This window comes from Carcharodon carcharias, chromosome 14 (assembly GCF_017639515.1).
Source record: "Carcharodon carcharias isolate sCarCar2 chromosome 14, sCarCar2.pri, whole genome shotgun sequence".
Classification (NCBI taxonomy): domain Eukaryota; kingdom Metazoa; phylum Chordata; class Chondrichthyes; order Lamniformes; family Lamnidae; genus Carcharodon; species Carcharodon carcharias.
This window is the reverse complement of record NC_054480.1, coordinates 79861612-79884824: the sequence shown is the minus strand read 5'-3', so window position 1 is coordinate 79884824 and position 23213 is coordinate 79861612. Positions and strand designations below refer to the sequence as shown.

The 23213-nt window shown below is 43.2% G+C and overlaps 1 protein-coding gene across 4 annotated transcripts in view; it reads left to right on the top strand.

Moving 5' to 3' along the window:
- si:ch211-253b8.5 (dysbindin) overlaps positions 1-22190 on the top strand; it is a 59234-nt gene extending 37044 nt beyond the window's left edge. For 2 of the 4 annotated variants that reach the window (XM_041203741.1, XM_041203742.1), the window contains 3 exons: positions 1941-2090; positions 20561-20701; positions 21138-22190. In XM_041203741.1, the coding sequence (XP_041059675.1) occupies positions 1941-2090; positions 20561-20701; positions 21138-21370 (524 nt within the window). In that variant the 3' untranslated portion in view covers positions 21371-22190. Of the gene's footprint in view, positions 1-1360; positions 1414-1940; positions 2091-20560; positions 20702-21137 lie in introns of all 4 variants that reach the window. The other 2 variants (XM_041203745.1, XM_041203743.1) reach the window with 2 other exon arrangements.
- Positions 22191-23213: the final 1023 nt, after the last annotated feature.

Below are 23213 nucleotides of genomic sequence, written 5' to 3'. Positions count from 1 at the left end.
TTGAGTATCTCATTCATCTCACCAGATTAATCAGTCTACTGGAGACAGAGCTGAGACAAGCTCCTCTGCTCAAACTCCTACATCACAATGGTGCGCCTTCAATCACATCAGCGACACAAACAGTCTGTTCGGCCAGTCATCAGTGACAGTTCAGACAAACCCCTCTAGTTCCAGACAATATTTTTATGGGAATTAAAGGGAATGGAAATCTAGTTTCACCCATGCTCATAATACAACAGGCATTTGTTAACTTGGTCACACTCATTCATAACATGACACAGAAAGAAGCACACTAAATGTTTGAAGGTTCCAGTTCAGTGATTCTTTATTCCACTGGTACTAAACATATTAGGCAAATAGAATTATTTTAAAGATACAAAAAAAGTCAAACATGTGGTCAGCTTATCCCCAATCTTCTGTTTTCGAGCCCAAAGCACTGGCTCCACCCATGGCACTGACCCTGCCTCCTCCCGAGCCCACCGACAAAGCTCCCCAACTCCTAGGGAACCCCAGGCACAGAAACAGTTTACTCACCCTGTACGCCCCACCGCTACAGCCACCAGAGGGTAGGGCTGCACCTGACCCAGCCGACAGCCACCAAGGGCACCGCTGGTACCAGGGTCCAGCTCCATGGTGAATGACCCACGGGCAATGCCCCATGGTGAATGGTCCACAGCGAACGCCCCACAGAGAATGCCCCATAGGAAATGGCCCACAGAGAACAAACAGAGAATGCCCCACAAAGAATGCCCACAGAGAATGGCCTGTAGGGAATGCCCCATAGGGAATGCCCCATAGGGAAGGTGAGAAGGTGGGGGATTGGTTCTGTGTGAATTGCTCCTTCAGAGAGCCAGCACAGACACAATGGGGTGAATAGCCTCCTCCTGTGATGTAACTATTGTATGATTCTATAACCCATTCCATTAAGAATAAGCTGTTCTGTGAGTATTAGCTCTCTCCCTCTTCCACTCCATGAATTTACACCTCATCTCCCACTCCCTAAATATGTACTTCCTATCTCCACTTCCTTCTACCTGAATATTATCTCATTTTTGACCATTACCTTACTCTCCCCCATGAATATTAACTCAGTTGGCCCCTTTTCTCTGAACATCAACACAGTCTCTACCACTCCCTAAATATTAACTCAGCACACTAATCTTTAAATCAAAATATGTGAAAGCTGAAACTATGATAGGGAGGGATTCCAGGTGACACAGGATAAACTACTTGCTAGATCACTCTTCTGTTAATGGATACATCAATGCCACCTCATTAACATGACAACATGATCAGCAGAGTTTCATGTGCCATAACCTCCCTGCAGATTTCACATACACTCTTGTTTACCTGTTAACAGGGTCCATTGATCTGGCGGGCTATCAGCTCTAGAGTGTAAGGTTTCTAGTGTAGGTAAGGTGCTAGTGTGGGTTTTAAGCGCAATTCTGGTGTAGGCCACAAGCTCAGTGTTGGTGTTGGTTATACTCCAGGTGCTAGTGTATGTTACGTGCTCGGTGCTGGTGTAGATTATATGCTCGGTGCTGGTGTAGGTTATGTGCTCGGTGCTGAGTATGTTATATGCTCAGTGCTGGTGTAGGTAATGTGCTCGGTGCTGGTGTAGGTTATGTGCTCGGTGCTGGTGTAGGTTATGTGCTCGGTGCTGGTGTAGGTTATGTGCTCGGTGCTGGCGTAGGTTATGTGCTCGGTGCTGGCGTAGGTTATGTGCTCGGTGCTGGTGTATGGTGTATGCTCGGTGCTGGTGTATGGTGTATGCTCGGTGCTGGCGTAGGTTATGTGCTCGGTGCTGGTGTATGGTATATGCTCGGTGCTGGTGTAGGTTATGTGCTCGGTGCTGGTGTATGGTATATGCTCAGTGCTGGTGGAGGTTAAATGTACGGTGCTGGTATTTGTTGTGTGATTGTTACACTTGTGTTTCCCAGCTGAGGCAGATCACACACCAAGACTGCTGGATACTGATCACACTCCGCAGATGAAATTCAGAGATAGGCAGCGGTTTTTTGAAGATGTATTCCAGCCTGATGCAGATTTCTACCTCACTGCTGCCCACCTGCAAATTGAGCACCGGAGACGTAAGTAAAATTTAGCCCATGAATTATTGAGCCTGGTATTAAAGAGCTCACAGTGGATGAGGAATGATAGAGGTTCGAATTCATAATTCCCTACTTGCAATTGCAGGTTAATAAAAACTTGTATTTCTGTAGCACCTTTGATAACTTTAGGGCGTCCTAAAGCACATTATTGCCAATGAAATATATTTAAAGTGTAGTCACTTTTATAATGTAGGAAATGCATCAACCAATTTGTGCACAGCAAGATTCCACAAATAGTAACATGATATTGAGTTGATAACTGTTTTGGTGACATTGGAAGAGGCATAAATATTGATCAAGATGCCAGGGAGAACTCCCCTGACTCTTCTTCCAATAGTGTCATGGAATCTCTAACATGCACCTGAGAGGGTAGGCAGGGCCATGCTATAACAGCTTATCCAATAGATAGCATCTCTGTCAATGCCGCACTCCTTCAGTTCTGCACTTTTGCTGGAACTCTGAGCTCCCTCATTGATCTCTGACTGCTCTGAGCTTGTCCCATGCATTAACTTGGTAGCCAAATAACCTTTGCCAATTACAGCAATTAGACCATAGATTGACACCCCCTTTGTTATTTTGGTGTATATATTTTGGTTGGAAGAATAAGAAGAGGCAATATAAAATAAAGAGCACAATTATAAAGGGAGTGCAGAAGCAGAGCGACACAGAAATCTATGCGCACAAATCATTGAAGGTAGCAGAGCAGGTTGAGAAAGTGGTTAAAAAGGCATATGGATCCTGAGCTTTACAAATAGAGGCACAAGATTATATTTTCATGGTGTCTGGGATACTCTCTGGAGGGGTGAAAATGGTGGCCGGGACCTGATTCCAGGATTCCCAACCTCATTCCCAGGGCTTCCGATTTTCGGGAGTGCCTTTTAAGGGTGCGGTCTGGTTCAGGTCAAAAATTGGCACCTGGCAATCCCAACCTGGCTGGCTCCACTGGGGGGGATCCGCAATTTTCATGGAGTCAGACTAGCTTTTCAATAGTCTGCATGAGAGAGCCTTTTGAAAGGTAAGTTCAAAAGGTCCTCCTTATGCCCCCGCATGCCAAGGTATACCCCCACTCACCCCCAGGGTGCCTCATGCCCCCCATGCCAAGCTATTAACCCCACTCACCCCCAATGACGCTCATGCACCCCTTGCCAAGCTATGGCACTTCCATATCCTTCACCTACTGTACACTGTATAGAAATAATGACCCCAATAGTGACAATAGGATGTATAGAAAAATCTTTAAAGAAAACCAGCCATTCATTGATAATTTTCCACTTTCTTATAATAAGCTGCTTTTTACGACAAACCAATAAACGTGTCAATCATCCAGACCCTTTAAAGTATTGATAGCAGAAACTACAAGCACTTGAAACCTCTTTATCTTGTGTAAATAAACATTGCATAATTGACAGAAGAGATCGGAGAGCCAAAGCTGTCAATCAAGTAATGTTTCCCTGGGGCTCAGCTATTTCAACGGTCTAATGTATTTAGCCAAGCCTCATTATGTATTCTTGGTTGACATCCTTCAATGCTATAATCATTCTGTGACTCTATATTCCAGAGCAGCAGTCATCCCTGTACTGAAGTCTCCCATTTCACATGTCTCCCATTTCAAAACTGGGTGGCATAGAAACCAAAGCAAGATGAGAGCATAAATGCGTGAAGAGCAAGGACGTGGGTCAATGTAATATTACTTCCCTGTGACCCTGACACATGAAATGCACCTCAAGGAACCACCAGTCCTATTTTCTTTGTGTAAAACCCCAAATTTTAACTGTCAAACAAATTTCACTGCATTGAATTGTGTTTTTCATCCAACCATGGATCTTTCAACCTGATTAATTCGGTGTTAAAGTGCTGACAGTGGGGTTGTTACTGATCACAGGCAACTACAGAAGTGGCAATATTATAGACTCGGTGGAATGTTTGTTTCGGGGAAGTTAGGATACCAGGAGGGACATTTTCACCAAAATATATTGACTTTTTACACCTCATCTGCTTCTTTTTCCAGTTTTCCCGTACACATTAATCTTACATATATGTATTATCTAAACATTTTAATTAATTTATAATATATAATAATTGCAAAAACACACCACCTACAACCACTACTTGCATTTATATAGCACCTAGAATGGAAGAAATCTCTCAAGGTGCTTCATAGGTGCATTATCAAACAAAACAGACACTGAGCCATAGGAGATGTGAGAAAAGGTGACCGAAAGCTTGGTCAAAGGGGTAGATTTTAATGATCATCTTAAAAGAGCAGAGAGAGAGTTAGAGAGGCTGAGAGGAGTAGGGAGGAAATCCCTTAGCTTAGGGTCCCGGCAACTGAAGACCTGGCCACCAATGGTGGAGTGATTAAAATCAGGGATGCTCCTGAACTACAAGAGCACAGAGCTCTCAGAGGGTTGTAAGGCTGGAGGAGATTACAGAGATAGTGAGGGTTGAGAGCATAGAGGGGTTTGAAAATAAGGATGAGAAGTTTAAAATCGGGCATCAATTAATCCAGGAGTCAATGTAGGTCAGCGAGCACAGCAGTGATGGGTGATGGGACTTGGCGCAGGGAAAGACACAGGCAGCCAAGGTAACCATTTACAGCCGGTAGCCTCTCACCAGAAGACAGTCATAACCAATCAGCAATCAAGTTCTAGCATCCAACCAGCCAGAAACTGCATGTGGAATGATAAAAAACAAAAACAGAATTACCTGGAAAAACTCAGCAGGTCTGGCAGCATCGGCGGAGAAGAAAAGAGTTGACGTTTCGAGTCCTCATGACCCTTCGACAGAACTTGGAATGATGCTGGTCACTGAACTGTGGGAGCAGCAATACTGGAATCAGGAGCTGCTGCAGGAAAGGAATCAGCTGTAAAACAGCCAGCAGTACTGGAGTGACAGTATGTAAGGCAACATGAGAAGAATCAGCAGCAGGGAAGCCAACAGGATCTGAGGTCAGGAGCCAGCAGGAACAGGAGGACCAGATCAGGAGTGAGATAGAACTGTAGAGTAAAGGGTTAACATCAGAAGCATACATGATGCTGATATAATAATGATGTCAGGTCACATGACTGAGAAGAAAGCGAGATCTGGAAGGAGGGACACACTCTAACCTTGATTGAGGCCCAAATGTGTAAATAATTGCTGTAAATGAAAGAGTAATGATTTTGAGAAACTACAGACTCAAGCAACCTACTTCGAGAGAATAGACAATCCTCAAAACCCCAATCACACAACGAAACATGGTGACAGCGAGTAAAAGACCAAGCAAACCTTAAGAAGAAGGTTACAGGGCTGGCAAGACAAGAGATCCGTGAAGGAAGGACAAAATAAAAAAACCTCACCAAGACATTGGAACATCATGGGAGCAGCAGGTGCAAGCTGAGACACGTACCCAGAGAGCGGACAGAAGTGAGCACAGACCTGAAGCAGCAAGCATCAGAAAAGAAGTAGGAACCTTTTGAGAATTCAGCAGAAGCATGAAATCCACACTCCCAGAACCATTTCAGCATGCAGAAGTCTTGCACAGGCCCAGAACTGGGACAACTGAAGAAAAAGAGTCACAAGATACAGAGCCGCGTCAGGATTACACAAAAAGATCACAATGATCAGGTAAGAACACTGCTTTATGCAGTAAGATCTATTGCTGATGATGTGATAACAAGGTAGGGGGTTGATGAGACTTCAATTTCTCAAGAAAAAATCATGCAAGCTTTTGACTTATTTAAGCGTCCATCGGAATTTAATAATAGAGAGAGCTAAATTTAATAAGGGAAAGCAAAGACCAAGCAAAAGCATGGATTCGTTCATCAATGATCTCTAATAGACGGCAGGAAACTGCGATTATGGAATCTTAAAGGATGAGTTGAATCGCGACCAAATTGTAGTCGGGGTCCGAGACAAGACATTATCAGACCTCGTACAGACAAAAGAGGATTTAACAATAGTGAAAGAAGTGCAGATGGCAAAGCAAAAGGAACTCAGGAAACAGAATTGGGTGTTTGTTTGTGGAGAAGGGGAGGTCCCATGGAGAATATCGAGTGAGATCATTCAATTTGTAGGCTATAAATGAGAACACGTGCCAAAGCCTAATCCCACCAAAATGGGAAAAAGCACGTCAGCCGCCATTTTGAAATATCTTCAGTATGGCTGGGCTAAACTGCACAAGCGAGAAGAATGTCCAGCAGGAGGCCACATCTGTGAAAAATAGGCCATTTCAAAACTGTTCCTCTCTCAAAAATGCTGACAACCTGTAAAAAGGGGGAGAAAATTTTAAAACAGATCCACATACAAGAAGCGGACGAACCACAAGCAAAGGAACTAAGCTTCCTGGGGGAGGTAAATTATACTGAAAACAGGCATTTAAAAACTAGACACAGGAGCAGGGGTTTCTGTTTTATCAGATGAAGTCAAATGGTTCATACAGATTACATTGCAACCTTCATCTTTTAAATTACAAGGTCCGGGTGGGACAACTTTAAAAGTGAAAGGCCAACTCATGGCAAAGCTGAAATATAGCAACCGAGAAATCCTTGAACCTCTCTATGTCATTCAAAATCAAGAGTGTTCTTTACAAAATAGAAAGGCAGGCCTAAAACTGAAATTATTTTATGAAGTGGATGAAGTTGCTGATGAGAACTACAGCAGTACATTTCGAAATGAGTTTCCAAAATTGCTTACAGAGCTAGGGAAGTTAGCGACCGATTACCAAACCACCCTGATGCTAAATTGCCCCTTTACAACGAGGAAAGTCCCTCACCCACTCTTGGACAAAGTCAAGGGTGAAATTGAAAAGATGCTGCAGCAAAAGGTTATCTCACTGGTCACAGTGCCAACAAAATGGTGTTCAAGAATGGTTACGGTTCCAAAGCCAAACGGCTCTATAAGAATCTGCGTGGATTCAATTCAACTAAACAAACAGGGAATGTGAGATCTATCCATTGGCCTCAGTGAACGAGTTCCTTGCCAAAATAGCCAAGAGTACTTTATTTACCAAATTGGATGCGAACAGTGGATTTTGGCAGTTGCCTCTGGACAAAAAATCCAGATTGCTGACCACATTTATAACGCCCATTGGTTGTTATTGTTTCAATAGATTGCCTGTTGGAATAGCGTCCACTCCAGAAATTTTCCAGAGAACAATGCCTCACACTCTAGAAGGCATGGAAGGAGTAATATTGTCAAATGGACGACATATTTACACATGGCTCCACGAGAGAAGAGCATGTTCACAGAGTCAGGGCAGGCCTAACATTGAATGAAAAATGTGAGTTTACCAAACCTATGATCAAGTTTCAAGGTCACATAGTCATAGCCACTGGAATCATAGCTGATCCACAAAAACAAAAGTAATCAGAGAATTTCCATAACCCAGGGACATAACTGAGCTTCAAAGATTGCTTGGGGTGGTCAACCAAGTAGGTAAGTTGCTACCAAATTTAGCAGAGGTAAACAAGCCCTTTAGACAGCTGTTGAGATAGGTTCAACAGTGGTGCTGGAATGTGGACCAGCAAAAAGATTTTGAAAAGATTAAACAACTTCTAATCTCTTCTGAAATCTTGGCACATTACGACCCAGAACTACTGACCATAGTTGCAGCAGATGCATCATCTACAGGTCTGGGGACAGTTTTGTTTCAGTGCAGGGAGATGGCAAGCGTAGAGCTGTTTACTATGCCTCTAGGCCACCAACAGAAACAGAACAACGATACGCCACAATAGAAAAAGAAGCATTGGCAGCAACATGGCATGCAAAAAATTTTCAGACTATGTTATGGGATTGTATTTCAAAATCAAAACAAACCATAAGCCACTAGTCGCTGTTCTGAACATGAGAGAAAATGCAAAGGTGTCGCCCAGAATCCAGTGGTTCAAATTAAGATTGATGAGTTATGACTCCCTCACAGAGTATGTGCAAGGAAATTATCAAACAACGTCAAACACATTGAACCATCAGAAGGAACCAAACGAGGATTTATACTTCATCAAGGATGTTGAAGCATATACATCCTTAATCACTCAGCACTTACTAGCTACTGCAAAAATGCTGCAGGAAATAAAGCAAGCCCAGTGACAAGATGAAGAATGTTTTCTAATCTGAGAATATTGCCTGGAAGGATGGCCAGATTTTATCCCCACTAATCCAAAGCTATGACAATACTTTGAATAATGCAAGCATCTCAAAGTCATTGACAACTTACTAGTTTTCAATTAGAGAGTAATCATACTGAGAACACTTCAGCTTGATATTCTTCAAAGACTTAACCAAAGTCACCTAGGAATGACAAAATGTCATCCGAGAGCACAGCAATCAGCCTGGTGGCCAGGCATCACTCGCTCTTTAGAAGAAATGATTTCTAACTGTCTTACTTGTGCTGTAAACAGCCAAGAACAAAAAGAATCACTATTACCTTCTACTTTTCCATCATGTCATGGGACCGCCCGGGAACTAAATTTAAATTTAGGGGTAAAACCTTTCTTATTCTCATTGATTGCTGCTCATGGCAGATTGAAGGAAACATCGCATACCATCACAACAGAAACAGTCATCCAATCCCCCAAGAGAATTTATGCAAAATCTGGCATCCTGGGACATCATACTGTCCGACATTGGGCTGCAATTTGATGAGTTATTCCACAATTTCTCAAATGAATATGGTTTCGTTCATATAACCAGTTCACCTCACTATCCTCAAGTGAGTAGAGAAACAGAGAGGGATACGAACCATCAAAGCTTTATTGAAGAAACATCTCCTGAGTTATTAAAGCTCACCAATACAAACTGGCTTCTCACCATCAGAGAACACAGCACCAATCTCTAGCAAAATACTTGAATATAACATCATCACGAATGACCACTGGAGGATAAAATGGCGTGAGGAAGAACAGAGAAGCAACCAGGCTTGGAACTTTAATCACAGGCACAGAGCATGTGTATTGCCAGTGCTGAAGCCTGGGGAGAGAGTATGGGTCTGAGACCAACAGAGGGAAGGTACAATCATTAAAAAAAACTCCACAACCAAGATCGTACAGGATTGAGACCAGAGTATCATAAGGAGAAACTGCAGCACCTTAATATCTTTGGAGATAAAGCCAATGGAAACTTGGGCTTACTACTCAGATCCTGATGAAGAAGCAGAAAGACTTACTGCCAGCTCCACAGGCACCCAGGAGAAGAACATTCACACTGACAGAAAGGAGAGTACGAATATCCTCGACCTCAAAAGGAGATCTGAACAAGATCAGGGAGATTGGTCAAGGCACATCAGAGACTCACCCTGTGAACTCAGAGACTTTGGGAGAGATGTAAGAGGATATAAGTATGATGAGGATAAAGACTTGGGGGGGAGATGTAGAGTAAAGGGTTAACATCAGAAGCATAAACGTGATCATGCTGTCAGATCACATGACTCAGAAGTAAGCGAGACCTGAAAGGAGGAGGAGCTCCAATCTTGTGTAGAGGTCCAAATGTGTAAATACTTTCTGTAAATTTAGAGTAAAAGTTTTGAGGAACTAAAGACTCAAGTAGCACACTTTGGGAGAATAGACAATCCCCAAAACCCTTGTCTAGACCCCAAACACACAACAAAACAAGAACCAGACTAGGAAAATGATAGAGCCAGACCAGAAGCAACAGGACATAGAAGCTAGGAGAATGTGCAGCCAAGTGACAGATGGAAGTGGTGCATTTTGGCAGAGGGTTAGGAAGAAGTAACATAGACTTTATGGCACAGTTCTAAAGATTGTGCAGGAACATACTGGCCGGGGACTTCATGTGCGTAATCTTGTAAGGTAACAGGACATATTGAGGGGACCCAGCTTTAGGGTTTTGGACAAGAGATGCAGGGGGAATGTGAGGAAGAACTTTTTGCACAGTGAGTAGTAATGAGCTGGAACTCGTTGCTTACGAGGGTGTTTGAAGCAGAGATGATCAATGATTTCAAAAGCAAATTGGATGGGCACTTGTGGGAAATAAACTTGCAGGACTCAGGGGATAGAGCAGGGAAACGGGACTGATGGGATTACACCACAGAGAGCCAAAAAGTTTTACATCATCCAAGACAAAGCAGCCACTTGATCGCACCCCATCCACCAGCTTAAACATTCAGTCCCTCTGCCACAGTGCACAGTGGCAGTGGTATGTACCATATATATAAGATGCAATGCAGCAAATCACCAAGGTTCCTTTGACAGCACTTTCCAAACCTGCAACCTCTAACACGTAGAACAGCTTTCCAAACTATTTCCAATGTGATTCTACTTTAACGCCTGAAAATTAATGTGACCACAAATGCCAGCAAAAACAAAACAGCAATAAAGCATATAGTAACAATCAATCACACACACACACACAAAGCAATCGGTTCCCCTTCTAGACACACACACACTGTAGTCAGCCCCTCACCACGCACAGACACATACACACTTGTACTGAAATCAGTCCTTCTTCATACTGACACACACAAACACAGTAATCGGCTCCCTTTCTACACATGCACACGCACAGACACACACACACACACACATACATACACACACACACACACTAATCAGCCCCTTTTCCACACACACACTCTCCTCCCCTCTCCCCAAACATGTAACCAGATTCGCTTCCCCCTTCCACACACACAGCAATTAGCTCCTCTCCACTCAATCACTACCAAACACCCCCGTTCCCACCTCTGCTGCCCCCCACCCCCAGTAAAGCTTTGGTCTAGTTGCCACTGCCTATGAAGCAGAGTGCCCAGCCCTGAGTAAGGAGCCTGCACAACAGGAGCAGAAACACAGTAAAGTTTGAAACCACCAATCACTTCCCTCAGTCACTGAGTTACGCTTGCCGGCCTTTGCCTGTACCAAGTCAAAGCTCAGTTCCCGGACCAATTTGGCACTCAACACTACAAGTGTTTTCCCGGGTTAAAGAGTGCTTTGGAGTCACTATCCATCTCTTGTTGTTTGGTGGTAAGCAATCAGTGAGTCCAGGGCTGTCCCACCAGAGTCTCCTCGCCACAGTCACCATTGTTGCCTCGCAGGAAGGGGAACTCAGACCCCATTGGGGGTCACAACCCAGAATTTGGAAACCCCTAATCTAAAGGTCAAGGGCAGCAGGACACCACCACCTGGAGGTTCCCCTCCAAGCCACACACCATCCTGGCTTGGAACTATATCACCATTCCTTCGCTGTCACTGGGTCAAAATCCTGAAATTCCCTCCATAACAGCATTGTGGAGGTACCTACACCACTTGGACTGCAGCAGGTCAAGAGTGTAGCTCACCGCCACCTTCATAATGGCAATTAGGGATGGGTAATAAATGTTGACCTTCCCAGTGATGCCCACATCCCATGAAAGCACAAAGCAAAAGAGGGAAGCTGTAGGTGGGAGGCAGTGGTGTAGTGGTATTATCACTGGATTAATATTCCAGAGACCCAGGGTAATGTTCTGGGGACCTGGGTTCAAATCCCACCGGCAAAGGGCAACTTGAAAATTTCAAGATGTGTGTAATAAGACCACCAAGTCTAATAGGTTTTACAAACTAGATTAAGCATTTATTAATAAGAGGAATGATTTTAAATACATGCGTAGATCTACAAATTACTATTAAGATAACTTCTAAATACCCTAATTAATCTAACTCCCAGTTACACTTTTGTTAAGGCAACAGTAAGACACATAGGTTTTAAAAGACCCAGGCAAAGCAACATGATACCATGAACAAGTCGAATTCAAAGTGAGTTTTCTTAACTTCAGTCCTTTGAAGACAGCAGCTTGTGGCATAGATGCTGAAGGCTTTTTCACACTTGTAAGATCTTCAAATGCCTTCCCTTACAAACAGTCTTCTCTCCTTTATACATATATCCCCCTTTGAATGCAAATACCCATTGTTTCACTATGTTTTTGTACTTTATCCTCCTGATAATAAAAACCTCTCATAGCACTAAGTTTTACCAGTAATCTTTGGGGAAAAATAAATACACTGTTTCTATTCTTCACCTGAATAGATGATACATTTCACTCCCTCTTTTGAAAACAATCTAGTCTGGTTTATTTAAAAATCCAAATGTTCCCTTAATACCTGTGTTTCTAAACTTCCCCATGTTTACCTAATTAACATTTCAAACCTAACTTCTCTTCTTACATCAAAGCACCCAGACTAGCTGCCTCTAATTCAATTAAGTTTAACACACACACACACATAGATATAGACACTTCTCACTATTACTCTATTTTACAATAAATTCTAATAATATTACAAGAATTATTATTTTTTCCTGACAACCAACAAGTGGGAAAAACATACTTGACCTCATCCTCACCAACCTGCCTGCCACAGATGTATCTGTCCATGGCAGTATCATTAGGAGTGACCACTGCATAGTCCTTGTGGAGGCGAAGATCCAACTTCACGTTAATGATACCCTCCCTCGTGTGGTGTGACACTACAACCGTGCTAAATGGGATAGCAAATCAAAACTGGGCAACCATGAGGTGTCAACCTGGTGAAGCTACAACATAGAACTACTCGCGTGCCAAACAGCATAAACAGCAAGTGATCAACAGAGCTAAGCAATTCCACAATCAATGGATCAGATCTAAGTTCTGCAGTCCTGCCACAGCATCACAGATGCCAATCTTCAGCCAATTGCATTCACTCCACATGATATCAAGAAACGGCTGAAGGCACTGGATACTGGCATTGGAGCTGGAGCTGGATGAACTTCGGATCATACGAGAGACAGAGGCAGTAATAGACAGGAGTTTCAGGGAGACAGTCACCCTAAAAGTCAGGAGGCAGGCAGCTGGGTGAATGTCAGGAGAGGGAAGGGGAACAGACAGAAAGAGCAGAGCACCCCTGTGGCCGTTCCCATCAACAATAGGTATACCGTTTTGGATACTGTTGGTGGGGACGACCTACCAGGGACAAGTTGTAGTGGTCGCGTCTTTGGCACCGAGGCTGGACCCTCAGCTCAGAAAGGAGGGAGGGAAAATAGGAGAGCAGTAGTGATTGGGGATTCGATAGTTAGGGGGACAGATAAGAGGTTCTGTGGGAGAGATCGAGAATCCCGGATGGTCTGTTGCCTCCCTGGTGCCAGGGTCAGCGATATCTTGGATCGAGTTCTCAGTATTCTCAGGAGGGAGGGTAAGCAGCCAGATGTCGTGGTCCATGTAGGGACCAATGACGTGGATTGGAAGGAGGAGGAGATCCTGCAAAAAGAGTTTATGGAGTTAGGTGCTAAGTTGAAGGACAGAGTTACGATCTCAGGAGTGCTACCCATGCCACGTGCTGGTGAGGCTAGAAATAGGAGGATAATGCAGCTAAATACGTGGCTAAGGAGATGGTGCAGGAGGGAGGGCTTCATGTTTCTTGACAATTGGGCTCTGTTCCAGGGAAGGTGGGACCTGTTCCAATGGGACAGTTTGCACCTGAACTGGAGGGGAACTAACATCCTTGTGGATAGGTTTGCTGGTGCTGCTCTGGGGCGTTTAAACCAGATTTGCAGGGGGAGGGGAACCAGAGTGCTAGAGCAGCTAGGAGGATAAAGGTCAAGCATGTATAGACAGAAATCAAGGGTCTGTACGTGATAGAAATGTTCTCAGGTGCATCTATTTCAATGCAAGGAGTATTGTCGGAAAGGCAGATGAGCTTAGGGCGTGGATTGGCACGTGGGATTACGACATTATTGTTATTAGTGAGACTTGGCTGCAGGTGGGGCAGGACTGGCAGCTCAATGTTCCGGGGTTCCGTTGTTTCAGACGTGATAGGGGGGAGGGATGAAAGGGGGAGGAGTGGCATTACTAGTCAGGGAAAATATCACAGCTGTGCATAGCAGGACAGCCCAGAGGGCTCGGCCACAGAGGCCATATGGGTGGAGCTGAGGAATGGGAAAGGTGCGACCACACTAATAGCGTTGTATTATAGACTGCCCAATAGTCAGAGAGAATTGGAGGAGCAAATCTGTAGAGAGATAGCAGACTGATGTAAGAAACAGAAAGTTGTGATAGTAGGAGATCTTAACTTTCTACATATTGACTGGGATTCCCATATTGTAAAAGGGCTGGATGGCTTGGAGTTTGTCAAATGTGTTCAGCAAAGTTTTCTAAATCAATATATAGAGGTACCAACGAGAGAGGATGCAATACTTGATCTCCTATTAGGGAACCAGACAGGTCAGGTGACAGAAGTATGTGTAGGTGAACATTTTGGGTCCAGTGACCACAATGTCATTAGTTTTAAGCTAATTATGGATAAAGATAGGTCTGGTCCTCAAGTTGAGATTCTAAATTGGAGAAAAGCCAATTTTGTGGAAGTGAGAAAGGATCTAGGAAGAGTGGATTGGGATAAGTTGTTTTCTGGCAAGGATGTGTTCAGTAAATGGAAGGCATTCAAAGGCAAAATTTTGAGAGTGCAGAGTTTGCATGTTCCTGTCGGGTTTAAAGGCAAAGTTAACAGGCATAGGGAACCTTGGTTTTCTAGGGATATTGGCGATCTGGTTAAGAAGAAGAGAGAGGTGTATGAAGAGAGAGGTGTATAGCAGGTATAGACAACAAGAAGCAAATGAGGTACTTGTAGAGTATAGGAAATGTAAGAAAATACTAAAAAAGAAAATCAGGAAGGCAAAAAGAAGACATGAGGTTGCTTTGGCAGATAATGTGAAGATAAAGTCGAAGGGTTTCTACAAGTATATTAAGAGTAAAAGGATAGTAAAGGACACAATTGGTCCCCTTGAAGATCAGAGTGGTCATCTATGTGTGGAGCCTGACGAGATGGGAGAGATCTTAAACAGTTTTTTTGCATCAGTATTTACTCAGAAAATTGGCATAGTGTATATGGAAGGAAGGGAAACAAGCAGTAGTGTCATGGAACATATAGAGATTAAAGAGGAGGAGGTACTTGCTGCCTTACATCGAATAAAAGTAGATAAATCCCCCGGGCCTGACATGATATTCCCTCGGACCTTGAGGGAGACTAGTGTAGAAATTGCAGGGGCCCTGGCAGAAATATTTAAAAGTCCTTAGCCATGGGTGAGGTGCCGGAGGATTGGAGGGTAGCTCATCTTGTTCCGTTGTTTAAAAAAGGCTCCAAAAGTAAACCAGGTAATTACAGGCCAGTGAGCCTGATGTCAGTAGTAGGTAAATTATTGGAAGGTGTTCTGAGAGATCAGATATATAATTATTTGGACAGCCAAGGGCTGATTAAGGACAGTCAGCATGGCTTTGTGCGTGGTAGGTCGTGTTTAACGAACCTTGTAGAGTTTTTCGAGGAGGTTACCAAGAAAGTAGATGAAGGAAACGCTGTGTATGTTGTCTACATGGACTTTAGTAAGGCCTTTGACAAGGTCTCACATAGGAGGTTAGTTCAGAAGGTTCAGACACTTGGTATCCATGGAGAGGTTGTAAACTGGATTCGAAATTGGCTGTGTGGGAGAAGATAGAGAGTGGTAGTGGATGATTGCTTCTCAGATTGGAGGTCTGTGACTAGTGGTGTGCCTCAGGGATCTGTGCTGGGACCATTGTTGTTTGTTGTCTATATCAATGATTTGGATGATATTGTGAATTGGATCAGCAAGTTTGCTGATGACACTAAAATTGGAGGTGCTGTGGACAGCGAGGAAGGCTTTCAAAGCTTGCAGCGAGATCTGGACCAACTGGAAAAATGGACCAGAAAATGGCAAATGGAATTTAATGCGGAAAAGTGTGAGGTGTTACATTTTGGAAGGTCAAACCAAGGAAGGACATGCACAGTAAATGGTAGGGCACTGAGGAGGGCGGAGGAACAAAGGGATCTGGGAGTTCAGATACATAGTTCCCTGAAAGTGGCGTCACAGGTAGACAAGATTGTAAAGAAAGCTTTTGGCATACTGGCCTTCATAAATCAAAGTATTGAGTATAGGAGTTGGGATGTTATGGTGAGGTTGTATAAGACATTGGTGAGGCCAACTTTGGAGCATTGTGTGCAGTTCTAGTCGCCTAACTACAGGAAGGATATCAGTAAGATTGAGAGAGTGCAGAGAAGATTTACTAGGATGTTGCCGGGTCTTAAGGAGTTGAGTTACAGGGAAAGATTAAACAGGTTAGGACTTTATTCCTTGGAGCGTAGAAGAATGAGGGGAGATATGATAGAAGTTTACAAAATTATGAGGGGTGTAGACAGAGTAAATGTGAGTAGGCTCTTTCCACTTAGATTAGGAGAAATAAACACAAGAGGACATGGCTTTAGGGTGAAATGGGAAAGGTTTAGGGGGAACATTAGGGGGAACTTCTTCACTCAGAGAGTGGTGAGAGTATGGAACGAGCTACCATCTGACATGGTAAATGCAGGCTTACTCTTAAGTTTCAAGAATAAATTAGATACGTACATGGATGGGAGAGATCTGGAGGGTTATGGACTAGGTGCAGGTCAATGGGACTAGCGGAATAATATTTCGGCACAGACTAGAAGGGCTGAATGGCCTGTTTTCTGTGTTTTAGTGTTCTGTGGTTCAATGGTTCTACTGCAAAGGCTATGGGCCCTGACAATATTCTGACAACAGTACTGAGGACTTGTGCTTCAGAACTTGTCACATCTCTAGCCAAGCTGTTCCAAGACAGCTACAACACAGCATCTACACAGCAATGTAGAAAATTGCTCAGGTATGTCCTGTACACAAAAAGCAGGACAAATCCAACCCAGCCAATTACCGCCCCATCAGTCTATTCTCCATCGTCAGTAAAGTGATGGAGGGAGTCATCAACAGTGCTATCAAAGGCACTTCCTTAGCAATAACCTGCTCACTGACACTCAGTTTGGGTTCCGCCAGGGCCACTCAGCTTCAGACCCTATTATTGCCTTGGTTCAACCCTGGATAAAGGAGCTCAACTCTAGAGATGAGGCAAGAGTGACTGCCCTTGACGTCAAGGCAGCATTTGACCGAGTATGGCATCAAGTAGCCCTAGCAAAACAAGAATCAATGGGAGTCAGGGGGAAACTCTTTGCTGGTTGGAGTCACACCTAGCACAAAGGATGATGGTTGTGGTTGTTGGAGGTCAATCATCTCAGCTCCAGGACATCAATGCAGGAGTTCCTCAGGGTAGTGTCCTCAGCCCAAACATCTTCAGCTGCTTCATCAATAATCTTCTTTCCATCATAAGGTCAGAAGTGGGGATATTCGCTGATGATTGCACAATGTTCAGCACCATTCGTGACTCTTCAGATATGGGAGCAGATCAGAGGATGGTATCCTGCAGCAAGGGACTCACATCCTGACTCCCCAAAGACTGTTCACCATCTGCAAGGCACAAGTCAGGTGTGATGGAATACTCTCCACCTGCCTGGATGAGTGCAGCTCCCACAACACTCACGAAGCTCGATACCATCCAGGACAAAGCAGCCAACTTGATTGGCACCCCTTCCACAAACATTCACTCCCTCCACCACTGACGCACGGTGGCAGCAGTGTGTACCATCTACAAGATACACTGCAGAAACTCACCAAGGCTCCTTAGGCAGCAACTTCCAAACCCGTGACTACTATCATCTAGAAGGACAAGAGCAGCAGGTACATGGAAACACCACCACCTGGAAGTTCCCCTCCAAGTCAGTTACCATCCTGACTTGGAAATATATCACCATTCCTTCACTGTCACTGGGTCAAAATCCTGGAACTCCCTTCCCAACAGTAATGTGGGTGTACCTACACCACAGGGACTGCAGCGGTTCAAAAAGGCAGCTCACCACCACCTTCTCACGGGCAATTAGGGATGGGCAATAAATGCTATCCCAACCAACAGTGCCCATATCCTGTAAATAAATAAAAAAAGGTTTATCTAACAGGGATTCAAGCCTGGGATGGCAACCAGAGAGCAGGAAGTACAAGGGGTACTGAGGGGTTGGAATTAGGAATTGAGAGGGCGGAGTAACTGAAAGTAGAGAAGTGAAAGGCTGCATGCCAATATGAGAGAGGGGACTAGGAGGAGGAAAGAAAATAAGTAAAATACAGCAAAAGTGGAAATAGATTAATGGGTTCAGCTCTGGAGTGGCAGCCAAAACGTGGATAGAAATGGACTCGGGGATAGCTCGATTTAGATAGACTTTGTTACATAAAAATTTAGGAGACATAAACCTGATAGGAAATAGATAGGAGATAATAGGGAGAAATCCAGGAAGAAGTAGAGGTAGAGAGGTCGAGGAAGGGAAGAGTCGAGATGGACATATGAAGAAATGAGAAGTAAAGTATTAACATTCATTAGAATGACAAGTGACAAGATGACAGCATGGTAGCAGCAATAGCTCTTACACTATTTCTAGTTTAGATGGAGACATTAAATGAAATGCCCATGCACTTTAAACCTCTAAAAGTGGCTTCACTTTTAATACACAGATTCAACAATAATACAATTCAAAGATAAAATGAGTGCAAACTCTTCATATAAGAGCCTATTAAGGATTATTGTATTACTTTTACAGTATTATAGATATATAGTAACATTCATAATGGAACGAGCTGTATCCATAAATTATCAGACCTTGATAATCCTCGTGCCTGGGAGGCACTATGGGATGTCAGTAGTGTCATGGACAGAGTTTATGGGCTCTCTTTACTGCGCGTGATCAGTATGTTTTGTACGAAAGAGGTGTGAGTTTCTTTAACTTCAGTGTGTATCCCAATTAAATAATTCCAGCAGCAAGTTTTTTGTGAGTTTAAAAATAAAGATTATTTATTGTCATACACTTATGCCAAATTTAAAGCGCAAGGTCTCACACACTCATCCACCTCACCCCACCCCCACCCCCCACAAAGATTGGTTACTGGTAAAGGTAGTATACTTGTACAAATTATGGTTAACTCAGTCTCTGATTTAAGAGGCTAACCTGTTCTCTGAAGGAAGTTAATGCTTTAAAGTTGAAGCAAGGGTTTTGTTAAATGAAGGATTCTAGGCAGGCTGTGAGGTTTCCTGTGGTCAAATTTCCGAGAGGTTCATTCTCAGATGAACTTGAAGTTAGAACAGTTTGTAGGAGTCCTTCTCTCTGTTTCGAAACTCCCACTTCAAGATATTGCTGTTAATTATCTTGGCTGCTTGAATTACTTGCAGCTAGTTTGATGGTTTTTGGGGGAACTGTCTACAAGCAGCTCATGATGATTTTTAAGAAACAGACAGAAAACATAACATTACTTTCTACAGGTCCAAGTCCCTTTCCAAATAAGTGTGGTTTTCATGTTGATTCCAGCATCATGTGTTGTGGTTTAAAACCTTGAGGGTTTGAGACAGTCAGTATCTTTGTTTTTAAATGACCCATTCAATTTGATAATACCTTTTTGGATTGGTTTCAGGAAAAAGCAGTGATTCACATCAGTCTGCACTTTTCCTTTTGTTCCCTCTTGAGACAGGAGAGTGGTTTCAAGCCACAACAATGTCAGGTGACCCTCAGGTAGCCACCTTTTCAGCCTTTTGTGTCCAATTTTAAAATATAAAAATGAATTTGAAGTTCAGAATAAGACATGCTGGTACTGGACATGACAAGAGGATGCCCTACCCTGACTATAACTGTATGGTCTAAACTGCAAACTCCTCCTATATTTAAAGCCCAAAGAGCTATAACCCATGTGATTCTGAGTATCCTTGTCGATTAAATTATAAAGCTGAAAGACAGTTATTAAACAAGACCTTCCATTTAAAGGCTGTTTAAGTTAAATCAATTTACCTTTCCCCACATGATTTAGGGTAAGAAGGATGTGATAGTCAGAGTGATGCCAAAGTTTACCTTTAAAGAAAATCTTCATGGTTCTGCTCAGTCTATACACAGACAGCACTTCAAAGTACACATAAGGTTTGTTTGGTAGCTCTGAAAAAGGGTTATACAGACTCGAAACATCAACTCTGTTTCTCTCTCCAAAGATGCTGGCAGACTTGTTGAGTTTTTCAAGCATTTTCTGTGTTTGCTACACATGGTTTGTTTCTCCTGTTCCACTTGAGGTGATGGATTCACTAAAGTTTGTTCATCTTAAAAGTGATAATTAGGTGACCATGAGCTAAAGTTCATTGGACACAGTGTTCTCCAACACAGAATTCTCCAATATCCAACGTAATGTACAAATGAAACAAAGCAAGACTCAAAATTGAGTTTACTTTTTCAACTATCCTATGTTAAACCTGATCTTCTAGCATTGAAAAGATATGGAAATTGGGAGTGAAAGAGGTCAGTCAGTTTTAATTGTAAATTTCTTAGTTATTATGCACATCTGACAAGCTCATAGAGGTGAGATGTCAGAGCTGATGGCATTTCCCAAAAGGTGCAACCTAGCCCAAGCTTTCAGGGGAGGAGGGGGAAAGAGCAACCAGAGTCTGAGTCCTTTCAGAGCTCAAGAGAGAGAGTGAGGAATTGAGAGAGAGAGAGAGAGAGAGTGTGAGTGAACTCATGGCCAGGGATAGAAAGCTTGGCACTCTCTATGATGCATGGTTAAAGGCTTTTCTGCTTCCACAGCACCAATCGGGAGTGTCTCCTCCATGGAAGTTAACGTGGACATGCTGGAGCAGGTGGATCTAATGGACATGTCCGACCAGGAGGCACTTGATGTGTTCCTCAACTCCAGCATGGATGGCTGTGAGGCATCAACACTGCCAGGTAAGCAGAAAATAGGGCACAGCAGCAAAAAGCTTGGCTATACTTCTTGTCAAGCCAACGTTGCATGTTAGAGTGCCTCAGGAGTCCTGTGCCAACATGCCTGGAGCATATGGTTGACAGCATGAATTAAGCAAGAATCCCAATGTTTCAGCATTCATAGAAGGTAAGGTTTTTCAATATTCTATTGTGGAAAAGTTGGGGAAATGTCAGCCCTCCATTACACAGAGTGTGGAGAGATTGTGGCTCTACCTGTGCACTGGCAACTATCAGCTAGGACTTACTCTGTGTTAAAAGCAGCTTTGCCCGGCAGTTATTATCTCAGGACATTAGATATTGTCCATTTTAACAAGAGGGAGCAAATCTTATCTTTCTTTGTTGTTAAGTGTTGATTAACCTTAGCAGTCCCTGTACTAATTAATTTTATTTCTTCACACAGATGAACAGTTTTACAATAGTGAGATCACCATTAAAGTTCCAAACTCTGCAGAAATAAAATCTAGGATGTCATCCACTTCATCCAATTCCACAGATCCCAACAGTTTGGAGCTAAATAACGGTGACGAGACCCCGATTGTCCAATCTGATGAGGAGGACGTCCAAGTGGATACTGCACTACTCACACCAAACAAAGACAAGGATACTGAGACACAAGCTGGAAATGAAAGCTAACATTTTGTCTAACATCGCACGCTGAATAGCTCTTATCAACAAAACGTCTTTATGTAAAGGGGGCTGAAGCACGAATGATAGAGACGCTGTGGGTACTTTCTAGCTTATTGTTTCACTGAATAGATGATCAAGTCCCACCACCAACTCCTAGTCACCCACATATTCCTAATCCCACTCATACAATTCCAATCACATACACTCCCAGTCACACACACACTCCCAATCACACACACTCCAGTGATACACATATTCCTGGTCACAGACACACTCCAAGGACCCCCCAGTTATGCATGAAGCCAGTGAAACACAGCTCCATTAAAGACACAGGCAGATCCAACATATAATACTCCTGTAAAGATTAAAAATAAGTAGTGAGTCTTGCACACAGCCAAGATCATGGATGTAATAAAAGCATGTAGACACAGTCAGGTGTAGAACCTCTGATTTAAGGCGCCAATTAGCAACACGCCATATCATAGGGGGCTAATAACCCATGGGACCAATCATATTTAGACAAATGATACACAATGCGAATGGTGATACCAAGCACTCCTAGCCAGAGACAAGCTAACCAATCATCACTATAGCAACAGCCCACTGTCAACTTTCTAACACAAGACTACTGAATGCATCCTTTAACACTAAGAAATGATGTCTGAAAATGTGGCCTTAGAATGAGGAACTGACAGTCTGTTGGAACTCAGTGAGCTGTCAATGAAATTAAACCAACATTAGAAAGAGGACATGAGATTGTAAGAAACCACTCTGTAGATTTCTTTCTTTCTTAATAAACTTAATGATAGCCAATCATTTGAACACAGATGCTTTGGGTTATAATTTTGTCTGAATTTTCAAAATGTTTTACATGAATATTTTTAAAGATTTAACATCTTTAAAAAATGTAAAAAGTCTCATCCCCAGACACCAATCACTCATCCCAGGAGCCTTTTTTTTCGCTGTATATAAATGGCTTGGATCTTGGAATACAGGGTAGAATTTCAAAGTTTATCAATGATACCAAACTTGGAGAAGTGTCAAACAATGAGAATAATATGAACCGCCTGCAATATGACATAGATAAGCTAGCAGAATGGGAGACAAGTGGCAGATGGAACTTAATACAGAGAACACTGAGGTAATGCAGAAGGGTTAGGGAGAGCAATATAGGCTTAATGGCACAGTTCTAAAGAGTGTGCAGGGATAGAGGGACCTGGGGGTGCATGTGCATCGGTCTTTCAAGGTGGCAGGACATATTGAGACAATGATTAGCAAAGCATATGGGATCTTGGGCTTCATAAATTAATTGTAGGGGTATTGAGTACAAAAACAGGGAAGTTATGGTGAACCTTTATAAAGCTCTGGTTAGGCCCCAACCAGAATATTGCATCTGTTCTGGTCACCACACATTAGGAAGGATGTGAGGGTCTTTGAGAGGGTGGAGTGGAGATTTACTAGATTGGTTCCAGTGATTGGGGTGGTGGGGGGGTTGGTTAAAGGTCAGGTTGGAAAAGCTGGGGTTGTTCTCCTTTGAGCAAAGGAGATTGAAGGGAGATTTGACAGAAGTGTACAAGATTACAAATGTACAAGGTTTAGATAAGGTAGACAAGAAAAAACTGTTCCCGTTAGCTGGTGGTACTGGGACTAGGGGACACAGATTTAAGGTTTTTGGCAGGAGATGCAGGGGGAATGTGAGGAAGAACTTTTCTACACAGCGAGTGGGAATAACCTGGAACTTGCTGCCCACGGGGACAGTGGAAGCAGAGACGATCAATGATTTCAAAAGGAAATTAGGTGAGCACTGAGGAAATAAACTTGCAGGACTCAGGGAATAGAGTGGCGGGAT